Source organism: Anthonomus grandis, chromosome 3, assembly GCF_022605725.1.
Source record: "Anthonomus grandis grandis chromosome 3, icAntGran1.3, whole genome shotgun sequence".
NCBI lineage: Eukaryota > Metazoa > Arthropoda > Insecta > Coleoptera > Curculionidae > Anthonomus > Anthonomus grandis.
Window position 1 is genome coordinate 10,360,931 of NC_065548.1, and position 19,000 is coordinate 10,379,930.

General features: G+C 28.8%; 1 protein-coding gene across 1 annotated transcript; it reads right to left on the bottom strand.

The window, feature by feature from the left end:
* Positions 1 to 854: 854 nt before the first annotated feature.
* On the bottom strand, positions 855 to 11,800 carry LOC126733997 (venom acid phosphatase Acph-1-like). The gene is made up of 7 exons (XM_050437504.1): positions 11,633 to 11,800; positions 7,413 to 7,517; positions 5,498 to 5,740; positions 5,258 to 5,443; positions 1,572 to 1,692; positions 1,289 to 1,497; positions 855 to 1,228 (listed from the first exon to the last, which is right to left on the bottom strand). Exons 1-7 carry the CDS (start codon positions 11,762 to 11,764, stop codon positions 1,076 to 1,078), a joined length of 1,149 nt encoding a protein of 382 aa, XP_050293461.1. The 5' UTR covers positions 11,765 to 11,800; the 3' UTR covers positions 855 to 1,075.
* Positions 11,801 to 19,000: the final 7,200 nt, after the last annotated feature.

Sequence of the window (19,000 nt, forward strand, 5' to 3'; positions counted from 1 at the left end):
AAAGTAGTTTACCTGTTCCTTAATTCCGATGATTTTTGTATTCTAAGTAACGCATATATTATTTTTTATTCCGTTTTAACTTTTAGTAAATCGTAGTCTCTAAGTTTACTTACTAAGAGTTCAGGTTTATGCGATGTTTCGACTTATATATTGGCTTCCTCAAGTTCAGAATGTTGGACAAAAATTTAGGGGTACGGAATAGAAACGGACAAATGGATGGAACATAATATTTTAAAGTTCACATATCACAAATTAATAACTATATTATGTATTCGTCAAAACTTCGGCCCAATTAGTTTAAATTTTATTTATTGATCCCTAAACCCATCCAACAGAAAAATTAGCATTTCTTTCTGTTCGCTTAAGGTTGAAATAAAAATCCTCGATACATAAAAATAGTCAACTGATTTATTAAACACTAAACAGAATGACGTAAGAATACTAGGCACGTGTTTTTACATTGCATATATTTCCTACTAGCCATTTCGATTTAAAATTCCCGCCAATATTCAGACTTGAACTTGCCTCCTTGCGACGAGGGCTTTTCAGGTATTTGCCAACTTTCTACGTGCGTCCCGAGATGTCGCTAGGTGTGCTCACAGCTTGCTCGATCCTTATCGCACCTTCAGCAGAATAATAATTGCTGGTGTATTCGCGGCTGATGTTAAGATGGTTGTAATATATTTGCATTACTCTTGGCTAGATCCTTGAAAGATCTTTAGACATTCTTCATTTAATATAGATGGTGTGTTCTATAAAGAGGATATATATGTTAAACGGGAATTTTCTTTGGATAGCAATTGATGCCAAACTGTTACTCTTAACTGAAGTAGAGTTGCCAAAGAAACACAACATGGTAAATTAAAATCTATTTCGCAATTTACACCTAATTTAACATATGATGTTAAATTTAAATAATAATCTGAAAAGCTTATACACATATGCCTACCGCTAAGGAACTGCAAAATATTACTGTGCCTAAACCTCAGTAAATCGATTTTTTTTTTCAATAATTTATAATGTGACAAGAAGTGCCTTAATATAAAGCGTACAATTAATTTAAATTTTTATAACGTTATAAATCATCTAAATGAAAACATTCTTTCTCTGACTGAGGAAACATATGCTGGAAAAGATTTACAAAATTGGTCAGTTTGCAGAGCTGTCCTCCGCATCCGGGGATATTGAGCCTTCTTGGTTCAGTTCCGGAGTAATCTTGATAGAAAAACTGCAAACGGAAAGTGTTTTAAGGGTGATTTTTTAAGGGGGGAAATATAAAATAATATACCTTAAGGCCTCTAACTCCATTATAGTTATGCACCTCGACAATGATATAGCTACCATAAGGGGGCACGTGTGAATTGAAAACGTCCAAGTATCTCAGCAAAATGGCCACGTTGAACTCGTGGGCGGAATACAGGAAAATTTTCGTGCCTTTGTAGTATTCTCCTTTGATTTTTGCGTAGGTGTCGTCAATGATTTTTTTGACAAGAAATCCTAAAGTAGAGAAAGGACTTGTTAGTATAATTCTGAGTACCATTATTTTATAGCTGAATTGTTTTATATCTCACCAACAACGTATTTCTTTAACTCCGGAGTAGCTGTGCTAACATTGTAATCCTTTATTGCCAAATCTTGTATGTGGTGGTAAATGTCTTTGGCCCATTCTGGATGATCATAACCGTTTTCTTTCTGGAAAATTATTAAAACATAAAAAAATAAAAAAAGACTGCAAAAACTAAGTTTATTATTGAAATTATGGCGATTAAAGATCAGGAAAAAACAGGTGAACTGCCTTAAAAATCGGGAAATGGTATGTCGACGACACTTTATTTTATGAAGAAAATTATCTTTAGTATTTTCTTTCAAAATGCTACTAAGATATTCCACAGTAAAACATTATTGCTGATTCTAAGCAATTAAAATCGTAGAAGCAAAAAATGCTGATTGGATTATCATATTTTCCATAGAATCTCATTCCATTTAAATAAAAGGTGTATTTATTTGGATAAAGGTTTAATGTTTTTTTATACAAAATATTTCCAGTTTTAGAAATGCATGCCTTTAATAAATAATGAAACATGAATAAGACTCGAGAAAATAGTTAAGACTTCATTATTAGTCGTTCTATATGTGATATATTCGTGTACATCTTAAGATTTGCCATATTTACTCCCCATTTGCTTATTTTTCGTCCTGACAAAATATATCAATTTTAATGAACGCATGAAAGCATGAAATTCTCCCAAGATAAATTATGCTATAGCTTCCTAATATATACTTATGAAATTAATATGTAAATTTATATTTTAGGGTGATTTATTTGTGAATTAATATACATATTAATTTGTATTTCTACTTTTTGCTTATTGTGCTTTTTTGGAATTTTAGAGGAAAATGTCGCTTTGTAATCAGTTTATGAAAAATGACTATGGAAAATTGACTGCAAATGCCTGAAAAAGATGAAAAAAAAGCATTTAATCTTAAGGAAAGAATATATTATCTCAACGTTTAAAATCAGAATTTTTTTTTACCGGCAATTATTGAATAAGAAATATGACTTGGAATGCCTGGAAATATAAAAAATAATTAGAAATGCTTGACATTAATTTTAAATTTCTTTAAATGTATAGGAAATATAGAAAATGGGTCTAGGTCTATGCCTAGAAATAATGTAACTTTTCTAATTCAATAAAAAATTTAACTTTGAATGGATGAGTTTTTTCCAGCAACGTGTTATTTTTCCATACAGTAGAGGCCTACTTTCACCACTTCCTACATATTTGCAACAATTGTCAATATCAATTTTTACCCTTTTAATTTTTTAAATTAAATATAAAATATATGTTTAAAAACATTTATTTCAATACAAGAAATTTTTTTTACAAACGCCCTCTATTTACACAATAAATAGAGTTTTCGGTAATCTCGTAGGGATTTGATTATAGGGTGAGGCAATTTATTATTACAAAAGAGCCTAAAAATTGTTTTACTGTAAAGCTAAAGTATTGGAATTCTTGGTACAGGAATGCCTGTAAAGAATTTTCTTTCAATATCTAACTGAATGAATTTTTTGAAGGTTATTATTGCAAAAAACATGTAAATTTCTTACAGAAGTCAAAATATTAGAATCTTTAGTACAGGAGAACTTGTTAAGAATTTTCTTACAATTTCTAACTTATTGAGTTTCCTAGAGGTTTCGTTTTAAAAAGCATTTGAATTTTGAAAAATATTGTAATATTATTTTTCACAATATTGGAATTTTTAGTACAGGAGTAAGGATTTTTTTTACAATATCATTCATTTAATTTTCTGAAGGTCTCTATTTAAAAAACATGTTAATTTCTTACAAAAAAAGTAAAAATTTTGAAATTTCTTGTATAGGAGTGCCTGTAAGGAATTTTCTTATAATATCTAACTCATTACATTTTCTGAAGGCTTCTAATGAAAAAAACATTTGAATTCCTTACAAAAAAAATAAAATATTGTAATTTTTTGTACAAGAGTGCCTGTAAGGAATTTTCTTACAATTTCTAACTCATGGAATTTTCTAAAGGTTTCTTTTTAAAAAAACATTTAAATTTCCTCCAGAAAAAGTGAAAATATTGGAATTTTGAGTACAAGAGTGAATTTAAGGAATTTTCTTACAATTTCTAACTGAATGAATTTTTTGAAAATTTCTATTAAAAAAGAATTTGAATTCAGTACAAAAAAAGTTAAAATATTAACATTTTTTATACAGGCGTGCCTGTAAAGAATTTTCTTACAATTTCTAACTCATGCAATTTTCTAAAAGTTTCTTTTTAAAAAAAATTTAAATTTCTTCGAGAAAAAGTGAAAATTTTGGAATTTTTAGTACAAGAATATATTTAAGAAATTTTCTTACAATTTCTAACTGATTGAATTTTCTGAAAATTTCTATTAAAAAAGAATCTGAATTCATTTTAAAAAAAGTTAAAATATTGGAATTTTTTGTACAGGCAATAAAGAATTTTCTTACAAAAACTAACTGATTTAAATCTCTAAGTCTTCTATTAAAATAAATTTGATTTCTTTACAAAAAAGTCGAAATAATAGAATTTTTAATACAGGAGTGTCTCTATGAAATTTTCTGACAATTTATAACTGATTGAATTCTCCAAAGATTTCTATAAAAAAAAATTAATGAATGAATTGAATTTCTTACAGAAAAAGTCAAAATATTGGAATTCTTGTTACATAATCTATGTGCAAATCTTAAGGTAAAAAAAATTACATGAAAATCCTGAAAAATATGAATTTTTTTTTTCATATTATAGAAACGTTTGATTTAATGTAAGAGATCCAATTAAGAAAGAAATAATAATTAAGTAATAAAAATTATTCAACCTTTTAAATTTACAATTTTTAATCTTGATTTTTAATCTTCAAATGTTGAAAATTCAAGGTAATATTCTTAGAATATTTAATCCTCTATCATGAGCTTTTTCACTAAAAATCACCGAGTTAATGAGCGTTAAGGGACACACTAAAAAAGTCACTCGACGATTTATCAAAAATCAATTTATTTTTAACCCTGAGACAAATCTACGAAAAAAATCAGGCGATACCAAACAAACTATCCAATAACCAAATGTGGCCACTTAAATGGTTATTCATTTTAGAGAGGCTCTACAGTCCCAATAAATTTCTCTCTTATTGTCACTAATCCCCTAAACAGCTTAGGGGATTATCACATTTCATTGAAAATGATTTAAGATAAAATATAAAGGCTCTATACATAGAGAAGCGAAGTCTAATAAAACTTGTACAATTTTAATTATTCAACATTTGTTGCTTCAAACTCTAGATTTTAACATTTGAATGAATCTAGTGCGCTTGTAAATTTGATTGAACATTCGCTTCCTAGCTCACTTTGTATAATATTTAATGAGAGTTTTCGTTATCAATCTATTGCATGGTTTCAATTGTGATTCCAGTACTTCGAGCAAATCAATTAAGTAAAATGTGATAAAGTAGTTAAAAAATAAAAAAAGCATAAATAGGAAATAAAAAAAATATAAGAAAGACAAAAACTTGCGACACAATAATTGATTATAACGCTCATCGACTCATGTTACTCTACTCCCCTAAAAATGGTATTGTTGAGTATTGAAATCATCATCAAAGAACATCGGTATTAGGCAGGTCATTTATTAAAGAGAGGTAAAATGTTTCAACTCATGTCACTTGAAACATTTCTTTAATAAAAATTGCTTTAAGTATCCATGATTCTTACCTCTGTCGTTAGAGTAAAGTACAAATTAGCAAAAGCTTTACTATTCATTGGTGTCCCTGTATGATGCTGCAGATACTCAATAAGTTCCGTATAATTTTCATACAGTTTTCTACCTTCGGTCGAGTTAAGGTAGTTCCAAAATAGTTTGTTGTATCTCGGGCAGTTTTCTAAGGGATCAGCTAGCACCTAAACGTTTTAAAATTCAAATTTACAAACTCAAATAATTACAGAAATTCTTACATGATCTTCATGAACGGGCCAATAGTTAAACGGAACAGGTTGCCAGTCGAGCCGGTTCTCCCAGACCAAATGTCCCCTGGGAGGAAACAAGGAGGCCAGGACTAGTTGAAGGGACATTTTGGTTCTGTTATAGTCTGTACATCTTGCATCAACTGTGTCCAGGGTAAATTTATCATCACTGAGGAATTCGTAGTAACGCGATCTCAGTTGTTTGCCAATGTTGTATTCTTTTCTTTTTCCTGCCTAAGGACCAAAGTAGATTATAGAAAAATAGAATAAAAGATAACAATGACATGAAATTTATTGATACAAGTCATAAATAGAGAAATATGATTCAGGAACTACAACTCTCTTAGATTAAGTATAATATAAGTCAATTAATTTTAGAACTATTGCCTCTGAGCACATATTTACTGAACTGAAACAACATTCTCGTGATATACATAGTCAAAGGCTTTGGACAGATTATTAAATACTGCTGCCGTCACTTCGCCATTTCAAGTAATGATCTAGAATCAAAGTGAAAAAGTTGAATGCTCAAATATTCATCTTGATCTCAGTCTGAAGCATTATAAAGAATGATAATAAAATGTTGTTTTCTTTTTTTAATTTAATAAACTGTTCCAGAAAAAACATAATTTGCAGGCAGTAATTTGAAAATCAACCTATATATAACATCTATATGCATCTTATTGCATATGGTATGCTTCTCTTTCAGCAGTCTGCAGTCTTATTGTTGGAACCTTTGATGTGATTCTTATTGGCAGTTTGAAATTGAAACTGGTTTACAAATCGAACTCGAGGTAACAAGGTACCAATCTCGAAAAAAGCTGAAGAAGAAAAAGAAGAAGAAGAAGAACAAAGAGAAGAGAATGCATAGCTGATCTAGGACACTAGAAGATTTAAGAATATAAAACTGACCATGAAACCATTCAAACTGGTTGGAAATGTAAAGCATTTATGTGCCCTTAGTCAAAAGTTTGAAGATGATTTATAGTTTTTGGCATTCAAGATGCAATTCACACAAATAATTACTTTAGGCGTTCTGGATGATTTTATGAAACTTTAAACTTTAGACTGCTTCAAATATGGCACAACAAATAAATATTGATGAATATTTTCGTTGTTTCTTATCAAAAAATTATTAGGAAATCACTAATTAAAAATTGTAACCGCACGGTCAATAAAAATACTTACTGTCAATAAAATAAATATGGCTACCATTAAAGTAAATAACCAGATTGTCAAAGAAGACTAATTTGTTTTGTTTTTGATAGCATCAGCGCCAGAATATAACGTAAATCATTTTTTTTTATTAAAGGCCCACATGCGTCTTAAATGTTAATGTAAATATGCTGATAATACTTTCAATTTTTCTATAGATAATATTTATGCTTTATCGATAGCCTTTATAATCAATTAAATTGCGTAAGATATTTTTTAAAGTTATTAATTAACCAAAATAATCTTTTATTATTAATTTGACTTTTAATTGGTTAATTCCGTTTAAAATTAGGTTGTAAGTTTAAGGCTATATTTGCTGATAGTATGATAGTCTGGTGCCAATTTTTCTGTGGTCATTGTCATTTTACCTTTATCATTAACCTTGTAATTAAAATAATTAAGTAAAGGACATTTAAAAATATGATAGCATGGCGCTTATCAAAAAAAAAATGTGCTAAAATTACGTAAGTTTTGCCAAAATTGTAAATAAATAAAATTTAAAAGAAGGAACGATTTAAAAACGACAAAATATAAATAGTTAAATGGTCTTTAAAGATGTTTTTTTTAAATATATATAAAATACAAAGTGTTTTATATCTTCTATTAAAAACTAAGAAAGCATGGAATTTTTTTTTTCAATTTCTTTTTTATTTAAATGATTTATTATAATACTCAAATATTTTTTACTTACATTTGTTAGTTGTCCATTGCCAATAGGATAATACGTCACGTTGATGTACGGGTCATTTTTGTATAATGCACTTCTGTCCGGTGTACGGTCTCCATGCCTAAATACCTAAAATTAAAAAATATATTTTAAAATAGTAGTTTTATGAAGCCAAAAATTTAAATTAATATACCTGCAAAATATTTTTTTTTATTTAAAAAGGTTGGATTTAATAACAATTAACTTTTTAATGAAATAAAATAAAAATTCACACTTACACAAATATGCGATATTTAGCTATTTAGTTTTCATAATATTTATACAGGTTGGGGAATTGAAGATTACGCAATGAAACTATTATACAATAAAAATGTTAATATCAGCATATCTCTTTTTTTTCCTGCCTGACTGAACGCTGCACTGTTGAATTTTAAATGGTTTTTTGGACAATTAGTCAGTACAATGTAGGGATTTTTTTCAAATACATTTAAACAATTTTTTACAAAAAATTCTCTTTTTAGATGAATCTTTTTCGTTATATAGAAATGAATTTTCACACACCCCTTGACAAATAAGCGATTTCAATTCCGTAATCATTTTCCTCAAAAATTGAATGTTTTTGCTGGTATTTTGGGCGACGATATTATAGGGTCATTTTTTATTGATGCTACTTTAAACGCCTTAAAATACGTAGAATTGCTTTAAAGTTCTTCCTGCACCTAAAATCTCTCCTGATGTAGACGTAGTTAAAAATAGGCCGATCGTATTTTTATCAAGAATAATATATTATAATTATAATTATTGTCCTGCTCATAATGCGATTATAGTAAAATAGCCTTCTATAGCTTCAGATTTATCCTCATAAGTTTTATTTTTGAAGTCTTAAAGAAACCATTTACCAACATGAATTTAGTAGGATAACAAATTTAGAGGAGTTCGGAGAGAAAATTGTTGAATATTCCAATTCAAATGTTAATTTTGCAAATAATGCTTCTATTTGAATCTGAAATAAACGTCATAATAAAAATTATGAGATTACGATTCTATGTGGGTTGAACAATGATGTATGTAAAATCTGCATCAGAAAAATATTTTAGGAATTGCTGAATTTCGCGTAATATGTTACGAAATCCTATTGCAAGTAATATAGTTAGTTAATTAAGTAAGACGCTTAATAACGTGGGATCGAAAGATAATGACGTAGCAGGCGAGTAGCAGGGCACACCTTATATTCGACTCTTTATGCGTGATCGATTCCCCAACCTGTATATTAAAACTTAAGTAGACTGGGAAAAATAATTTCAGATGACTATTACGATTTTTAAATGTCACATTTAAAATACTGAATTTAAGGTTTCAGAATGAGTCCTTATAGAACCTTTTAATAAAGCTCTTATTTTGCTTAAAACTGTGATTTGATTTTCTTTCATGAAGCAAAAAATCCTAAACAAATTTTTTCAGGCAGTATAGAAAATTGAATAATTTTTATTTGTGCAACAGATTGATTTTTCCAAAAATTACCCAGAAATGTGATTTTCTTAAATTATTTTTAAAGCTAACTGATCCTTGAATCTATTTTTTCATGACCACTGTATATATTTCAATAAAATAAAAACATTTATAAATAAATATTTTTAAAATAGTTCTTCGGTAAAAATTCCTCCATCCTTTGTGCTTAGAGAATACTCTAGCTGTAGGATGCATTAATAAATTTTTCTAGTATAATATTTAATAGTTTCAATCTCAAGAGGAAATGCATAGACACAGATAGACATTTTAAGTCCTAACTAGAAAATCGTTTTTAATAGCTAAAAAAAATTATTTCATCCTAGTATCACAGAGCAAATTCAGAGAAACTCAGATCACTCTAAACACAGAGAAATCCACTTCACCTTAACTTCTAACAATTAAAATACATAAATATACATGTAATGGCTAACAAAATTGTGATTGCAATGATATTTAGGTTGGTTCATTTAAAAGTAAGCGTCTGTCTGCAGAAAACTTATTTGCAGAAACAAAAGTGTTAAAATATCCCTGATTCCTGGAAAACATAAAACAAAATCCTATAAGACATAAAAAAAAACGATGCCTGGATTAAAATTTAAAATTCCTCAATTTTTAGAAGGTTAAAAATTGATTTGCAATGCCTGGAGGACTACAAGTGCTCCAGTTTTGGAAATTGTTTGAAATGGCATTGGCCTCATTGGCGTCATTGTTTCTCTCTTTATTGAATTTAGTTCATGTTTTTCAGGATTTTCATAGAATTTTTTTACGTCATCATCTTCACATAAATTATGCACCTACTAAGAATTCCAATATTTTGGATTTTTTTTTGCAATGAATTTAATTGTTATTTCAATAAAAATCTTCATAGAATTCCATCAGTTAGAAATTATAAGAAAATTACTTACAGGCCTTCCTTAACTAAAAATTCCAATAACAGTTAAACAATTTTAAAATTTGCGACAAATTTTTTTTTGCTATGAATTGAGCATAAATATAATATAAAAAAAGATCATTTTATATCAAAAAGGTTTTGTAGGTTTGTTAAGATAAAAAAAAAGTATAACTTAAAGAGCCTTGCACCGTTTTTCTTTTAAATTTTTATTCAAGTAAGTGGGTACTACTATAAATTGAAGTAAAAAAAGAGGAAATAAAAACTGCAATTTTAGATTTAAGATAACCTATGCTGTTTTTTCTTTCAACTTTTTTTCTAAAAAGTTAAAAAGACATATTTTTTAGTTAAAAAGAAACAAAATTAAAAATTAATATGGGCAATATCGATAATATGGGCAATACCGTGAATAGGGAAAGTATTTGTTATAAGATAAAGATATTAAATATTTGGGTACTATTTTAAATAAAAACCTAAATTTTAGAGCTTATGACTAAAAGTGCCGACTACATAATGCGAAAATTTTCTAAGAAAGTTAGATTTATTGCAAGAGTGGGAAATGCTTCTTTTCAACACTTGCACTTCATCACTTACAGTATAGTTCAACATAGACTGTAAGTTACCTAACTGTATCTGTGATAAGTTGATAGTCTTGGAGCTATTCATAATTGCGAAACTAAACACCGTACAGACTTCTTACTAGTAGATAGATGCAACATTAATTCAGTGTTATATACAGGCTTAATTTGTTTTAACAAATAATCTGTGATTATTAAGGCGTGATAATTAAAACCAGTTTAAAAGCCTTATGAGGAAATTTATTTAAGTAAGGGCATATTTTGTGTGTTTTAAGCTTTAGATTTAGTATTTCATGTTTACAATTTTATCCTTAGCTTACGTTCTATTTAAACAGTTTTAATCATATTTCTTTTCATACTTGATATTATAGTACCTGTTTTTGCCATTATCTAGTTATTTACTTCCTTATTTATAGTTATTTTTATATAGCATTATTGCTAAATAAATACCGTATTCATTCACTGGCAATGGTTATTAACGTCATTCTAAAAATGTTTTTATTTTCGAAAATTTAAATAATAAATTTAATACGTAAATATATATTTTTTATATCCACTTTATTCTTTATAAATGAAGTAATTACATTTAGATAAGAAAGATATTATATTATATATTGCATTAGTCTTTTTTGGTCAATATATATTTTTTTTAAAAAATGTATACAAGATTTAATCTAAGTAGTTTTTATTCAGATTTTCTTTTACCGATAAAAGTAGAATTTTTAATATTCCTATACCAAAAAAACGACTAAGAAAAACAAAATAAATTTACTTAAAAATTCGAAATAATTTTGAAAATTATAAGCACAACAATCAAAAATCAAATCCTCGGAAATATTTTTCGACAAAAGATTTTTTTTTGAGCGGACAATTGAAACTTACACTAAAGAAATTAGCGAAATTTCTGTGCTTTGAATTGAACATTGAATTACACTAAATATATTTATTTCCTATAGATTAACCCAATCATAAATAAAAAAACTTAAGATTTATAGAAAATCTAGATTTTTTTAAAATTTGTATTAAAATAAATAAAAGAGGCAGAAAAAACACTTACGGATTATGTAGTTACAATTTTTTAGCAACACAATTAAAAAAATATTAAAATAAAAATATAAATTATATTTAAACATTGATCATATTCCAATTTAAGACTATATTATTCTGAGAAAATCTTGGCCAGATTTTGATTTACTAATAGGTCATACTTTTATATTATATTTTTTTATTTATATTATATCCGGAAATTAATAAAATCTTGTACTTACCACGTGAACCAACTCCAAAGTGTCTAAGTTCACATCCCTCTTCCTGATCACGCGACTGTCCACGCAAGGAAGACAGTACGCCAAACACACCAAAACGAATGCCCCAAAGACAAACGTTCTGCTATTAAACATTTTATCTCAAGATGTTGGTGGAGACTGAAGAGCATTTTTCAAAAATCCCCGCTTAAATGTGCAATTATCTCTATAGTCAGTCCAGTTCGTTGTGTAAGTGTCCGAGTAAGAGAGAAAGCTGCGGTTATTAGGTATAAGAGGGTCTTATGTTTTATTGGTTTTGGGATGAAAGCTCCCGATTTTAGTGTAATGTAATTAATAATAAATATTATTTGGTTAGGTTAGTTTAAATATTATCATCATCATCATCATCATTATTATTATCATTCGATTCACTCTTTATATAACTAATACAATATAAATTTTTGGAGGGAGGTGCATATTTTTTTCATAATTTGATTTGTGTAAAAATATTAGGTTTATAAAAGTTGGTACTATTTTAATCATCACTGTCATCATCATGTTTTACTTACTTTTCTCTACATTGGCATTATTATTATTCTCGTATATAGTATATTATTGTTTTTGGAGGGGGAGTTGGATTTGATTAGATGGTATATAAGATTCAAAATCTTATCAAATTCGTTAAAAGAACTTTAGAAATAATATTGAAACTAAGTATTCAATGATGTTTTAAACCTTTTTAGACTAAGTAAGTAATACCATTTTAATAGCTACTAAATAACGTGAACTAACTAAATCCTAAAAAACGTGATTACGTGAGTCTTAACATTATCATTGTCAGTATTTCTGCATGTTAGTTTCTTCAGGACAAGGCACCTAGAAAATTCTTCTTACTGTCTCTCTAGCTTCAAAGGCTTGCTACTAACATTCACTGTTTATTACTATACTACTACCGTTGATTCAACATTTAAGAAATTAAATACCCAAATATTCAATCAATGCTACTACGATTCTGTATCATTTATTATTTTATTCTGACTACATTACTAAAACTGAAATTCTCACAAGCTTCTGAAGTATAAACCGATATTTTAATGATTGAAAAATAAGAAATATAGTTTAAAGAATTATAGCCTTATTTATGAAAAATACAAATAAATTGGACGAGTTATGTTAATATAATCATCGTCATCATTACTTTCAGCATCACCATCCTCTTTATTGCTATCATTCTTTTACTCTTTTTTCGGGATAGCACCTTTTTATCAAAATAATAATTGGGACCGTTTGGACCTTTTCTATCTTCCACTGTCTCTTTATTTGCATTTCCAAATTTCCGTACTTGCTATCTTATCATTGTGTTTATCAATTAGATTGCTGCTATTTGGTACTGCTACGTCGACAAGAGTTGTTTGTCTAGCATTATTTTCTACAAGAATGAGGTCTGGTCTATTATGCATCACACGCTGGTCTGTTAGAACGCTGCGATCAAAGTATAGCTTATAGTTGTTGTTTTCGGGGACAAACTTAGAGATTTACTCATAGTAGTGAAGATTCTCCTCCTATAAGAGTTTTAGGCGCTTTGCCAGTTCTTGATGCAGTATCTTCCGCACTAAATCACGCCTCTCATTATCTCTGTCGCAAAGCAATGCCTTTCAACCTCTAGTCGAGTGTTATATGTCTATTGTACTCTGTACAGATCGGTCCATAATGATGTACTCCAAGTAATTTCTTTTTAGAGTCTCTGTGTTTCTGGAAATACCTTTCCTGACGTCAGCCAGTAATTCGATGTGATACTGTCGACTGGATCCTGCTTCTTCACTAAATCGCAGAGATGTTGCGTGGTCTACCTGGCATATTGCACGATGCAACAAAGTAGTCTGTACCTATTTCTGAAAGTATTATCGCAGACTGGCTATTTAGCCATCCAGCTGTCCTCTCTCTTTCCGTGAGTCCTCTTCCTTCAAGATGTCTAGGTAGCGTTGTTCGCTACACTGCACAGCGAGGATGATGTTTTGTCAGAAGAGTTTGTAAGCTCTCGATATCAGTCTTACTGCTGTCGATTATATCCAAACGGTAACCAAATACGGAGCAAGTATATGTGTTCAATACTTTGAATATATTTTTGCTGTTAAGATAGGTTAATAATATCTGTCTCACCCTTTTAATGAGCCTGGTAGTTAGTTCTTTCTTCATTGCTTGATGGTCCACTTTTCGCACCTGCTTCATATCTAGATATTTGTAACGCTTGTCAATACCCATTCTCATTTCTATTTTCACTTTTATAACTACTATTTTGTTCAGGCTTTATCACATTTCTTTGAAAACATTCAACTAACAAATACTCTATAGTTTTAAGATCTATGAACGTCCAATAAAACCATTGACAGTAGTATAAAACGAGTTAACTCTAAGTAAAAAAAAGTATTTATAAGTTGGACAAACTTTTCCAAGATGGCCAAGAAGATGCGAATGACAATATCAACAACTGATCAGAAGGTTGAAACAGGAAAGAAAATCGTCATATTAAAGAATTTGCTGAGGATGTTAGCATTGATTAGCATATCTTACGAAATTTTTTCAAATGTATTAAGTATTAAATGTGTGTCAGCAAAGTTCAATAAAAAAGTCCACCAAAAAACAACTTAATTTCGATCAAATGCCTAGGTTTTGTTAATTGGTTTCTTTAACTGATTAAGGGTAGTGCATCAAGACTTCTTACCACAGGGTCGTGCATTAAAGGGTATTACCTTGAAATTATGGGAGAAAGAATACGAATAAAAAGTACAGAATTGTGGAAAAACAGTTTATGGTTTTTGCATCACAGTAATGCACTTCCTCACGCATCGTTGCTTGTAAGAGCATGTTTGGCCAAAAAACAAACAATGTTTGAACACCAGGTAAGTATTAAATTTTCGGAAGATCGATACGTTGCAGTTCTATCAGATACTAAAACTATTTCAAGCTATTTAAATTATTCGGTACCTAATATTGAACTTTTTTAGGATATGGTACTCAAGACCATTATCAAATTAGATGGTGCTTACTGTGACGTATTTCTTCCTTTGCGAGGGGTACACTGGATCATTCACAAATTTGGTCAATCAATATGGCCTTAATCAAATAAAAGTAAATCCCTTCAGGAATATACAGGAATATAACTTACAAAGGTTTACTATAAAACTCATGGTACATATATAGAGTCCATTAGGTCTAAATATAAACTGAGTTGGTAGTACTTTCATCATTGTCGTTATCCACATTACTGTTAATATAACTATCATTATCACCATTCTTCTCATCCTAGTTACTGGGTTGTGTTTTAGATGGAGATATTCACCATTGTAAACCTGCATTAACTAAATCAAAAAAAAAAGATAATCCCTTTATAAAAAAAGGAATTACAAATGTATGCAGATAGGGTGTTACATAATAAAATGCTGAAGCTTAGGAGATTCTAAGGAAAGTCTAAATATTAGTTGTAAAGGCTAGTTCTATTCGTCATCATTATTAAGAACATTATCTTCATCATTGTTTTTTCACTCTTATTGACGCTAACTAACTTTGGAGATGAATCATCAATATCATTTTCCTAGTCGATCGTCATAGATATATTATTGGTTCCAAGATAAGGGCATTTATCGTCGACCTTTGGCGATTCTGAAGAAATAAAAATATTTACATAAAGAATATTTCAAGAGTATCGTTGCAAATTGTATTTCTCATATTTAAAACATCCGGAATAATTACACACTTACTAATAATCCATTCAATGTGTGATTAGGATCAGTATCTTCTTATGAAATACTTTATCTAAAATAAAAAAATCCATTGATATTGGAAAGACTATACCTGACGTTACTAAAGAAGATAAACGTTTATCAGTGGCCAATAATCAACCAATAAAGAGAATTATTCTTAAGACGGACAATTACAGTTTATTAAGTGACTCCAAAGATCGACTTATATTAATTTTTAATGAAGCGTAATATCTTAATATTCTATGAAGATAAAAGTTTGCTTAGTCGATAGTTAAAAATGACTTGAAATTCGATTTGTAAAATTGCTAATTTCTAGATTTTTAAGAATTATGGTGATAACCCATAATTCAATATTAGAAATGCACTAAGCGCACGTGTAATGTAGAAAATTACATAAGAATGTAATAAAACGCATATAATTATTATTTTTTCTGAATAACATTTATAATGAAATGCTTTTAACAATAAAATAAGAAAAATTTTTAAATTATAGCATTAATTCTTCGGTGATTTCGGCATTTTTGTTTGATTTTACAGTGGCGCACATTTTAATCGTTAATCATTTTTATGTTATATGTAAGAACTTGGTACATTAAAAAAACAAATCGGGTTACAACTAATGATTTTTCGCATGCTATACAAATCCATACCAATTGATTTGAGAACGTGCCTAAAATCGAAAGTTCATTATGAGTAAACAGTTAGTTAATGTAAGGATAAATATGATCTAAATTGTCCACTTTTCTGCGTAACTCAATGATACAATACACTAATATTTTTAAAATGTCTTATAAAACATGATAAAGTAATTTCTCATTGTAGCAACGTTAATAAAATAGTCGTGACAGTTTAACAGAAATTCATTCATGGCTCAAGTGGAGACCATTGAATTTACATATACATTTTATCCGATGTTGCCAATGTACCTAAAATTTCTAAGAAGTTAAGCATTTACGTATATTTTAATAATGCAAATAAAACCACAATATTAAAAACAATAAAACTAATGATTTGTGGAAAATTTCCTGCAAAACAAGATATTGCAAATATAAGACAATAGAACTTTTATCAAATAACAAAACAATAATAAATATATATAAAACTGATCATAAATAACATTATTATAATAATATACGCGCCTCCAAATCAACTATTTGCACGCAAAAAGATATCTGCTTTAAATATAGCAATACTTTTTTATTTTTAAATTGTTAAAAGTAATAACATTTATAATTGTAGGAAGATTCCTAAGACTATAAAACAGAAAACGTACATTGAACTTAATGCAATAAGTAATATTATTGATATATACATTAACATGTGATAACATGTTTTATAATGTTAACCTTAAATCATTGTTTTTTAATTGAGTCAGCAAATTTTATTTAGCTTCTAACGCTATTACTTATCAATTTTAATTTATGTCATAGCACATCAAAACACATTATTATGCTGTACGTCATAGGATTTTTCTGTAATGTTGATTATGGATTCTATGAAAAAAGCTTAAATTAGAAAACATATTCACAAATAATTAAATTTTTAAACTTTGAAGACAACTGATGCACTTGGATCACAATTCTGAGTGTCCTAGATCAGTCTTCAGACCAATATATTTGGCAGCACATATGTCTGGTCAATACGAACCAAAAATGATGGTGCAACTCTACTCTTATTATTTCTAGTTAAGAAATATTTGTTATTTATTTTTTATGGACTACAAGCTTTAGAGATAAACCCCACTTACAAAGCAGGAAAAAACGTACATTCTATAAAATTCAATTCAAAAAAGCCAAAAAAAAAACAGAAAAAAGTAGATTTGAAATTACTTACATACAATAATAAAAGGTACCAAAAAAAATTACTCTATAGCAACATATGACATATCAGGACACGGTTTAAAAAAAGTTGTCACAAGGAATAGTAAAGATAAGGGAAAAATGAAAATTCAACTGCTAATTGTCTTACGGAATAGGCAAGATATGTTGAAGTTAAAAGGTTTTTTAATTTTCGAAATTCGGGTGTCTGATCAACGGTGTAATTATGACTAACTAATGAACCAGGAAATTTATATTATTCAGAAGAGTAGAGTCAACTTTTTGTTTTATAGGTTAAACAAAAATATTTGCGAAAAATAGCTTCGCCTTGAATTATAAGAAAAAATAGCTTTTCCGGGGTGGATAAACATAATGTTACTGTTATACAGGGTGTTCGGAAAATAGACGGAGATATTTCAATGGGTGATTCCTTGTAAAAAAATATGAGAAAAAGTTCTATAAACATGGGTCCGAAAATGCACAGTTTTCAAGATACAGAATGATAATTTTTTTTTAAATATAATTTTTTATTAATATTAAACAAAACATTTATTCGATTCTTTTGAAATTTGGCAGTATTACTTGTTATATTAGGAGGCTAATTTAGCCCTAATTAGTTTAAAATATAAGGTCCAGTGGCGTCCCGGGGGACGTGGGACTCCCGGAAGTGAGATACGAAAAAAAATACAAGAGGCAAAAAAGTTGTATTTTTAAATGCTTAATCAAACAACAAATATTAAAATTGAAAAAAAGGTAGTGGCGTACATTTTTTGCCAATCATATTTGCTAAGATGTCCCCCGGGACGCCACTGGACCTTATATTTTAAACTAATTAGGGCTATACTTAGTAAATATTTTGTTTAATATTAATAAAAAATTAATATTTAAAAAAAATTTATCACCCTGTATCTTGAAAACTGTGCATTTCCGGACCCATGTTTATAAAAACTTTTTCTCATATTTTTTTACAAGGAATCACCCATTGAAATATCTCCGTCTATTTTTCAAACACCCCGTATACTCCGTAGACCAGACAACTAAAGCATACTCTAATTTCGATCTAACAAATGAAAAGAATAGTGTTTTTAGTGTCTCTATCTTTGAAACAGTCTGGCAATAATACGGAGAGTATAAGCTATTAAGTCAGTCGTTATTGTTTCGTAATATACCTTTGCGAGTGTTAGAATTAAAGATTATGTTAAAGTCACGAAAAGAGTTAGATCTTAGTTAGCGCTACGTACTTTATAGAGTAGTTAAAAAGAATTGGATTAGTTTTTGATGAAAGAGAAACTACGTGACAGTTACCGATGCTCATTTTCACATTGTTTGTATCTTCTTAAAAGGAAAGACGGTCGTCGCAATAGTTAATGTGGAGGAGACGTTTCAGGTCATCAGCATACAATAACACCATTGAATTAACTGTTCCACACACATTATCAATAAAGATGTCGAACTATAGGGAACCAAGGAACTCCTGATGCTGGCTGAGAGATAGTCGCTTAAAAAAACATCATTTACACATGTAATGTTTGAGATCGTCTTGAAAGCTATGAATTCAGAAATTTAAGGAGATTCTTAGAGAAAAAAATCAATTGACTTAAGTTTAACCAACAAATTATTATGATCCAATTTATCAAAGGCTTTAGATAGGTCCTTATATATGAGTCCTTATATTGAGAAAGGCATGTTGATAAGGGGAAATCTTATTTTTTACTAGATGAATCATTCTATTATGAACCAGAACATCCAAGCAAAAATGTTAATAATTATTACCGTTCTATAACTGGTGACATTCATCTTGCCAGATTTTATGT

What these genes read in the sequence shown, in the direction of transcription:
- LOC126733997 (XM_050437504.1), bottom strand. Translation starts at nt 11,764, where the DNA reads ATGTTTAATAGCAGAACGTTTGTCTTTGGGGCATTCGTTTTGGTGTGT. An exon ending in GGCCCGTTCATGAAGATCAT is followed by an intron (nt 5,444 to 5,497) that starts GTAAGAATTTCT and finishes TAAAACGTTTAG; the next exon opens with GTGCTAGCTGATCCCTTAGA. An exon ending in GTTAAAGAAATACGTTGTTG is followed by an intron (nt 1,498 to 1,571) that starts GTGAGATATAAA and finishes TCTCTACTTTAG; the next exon opens with GATTTCTTGTCAAAAAAATC.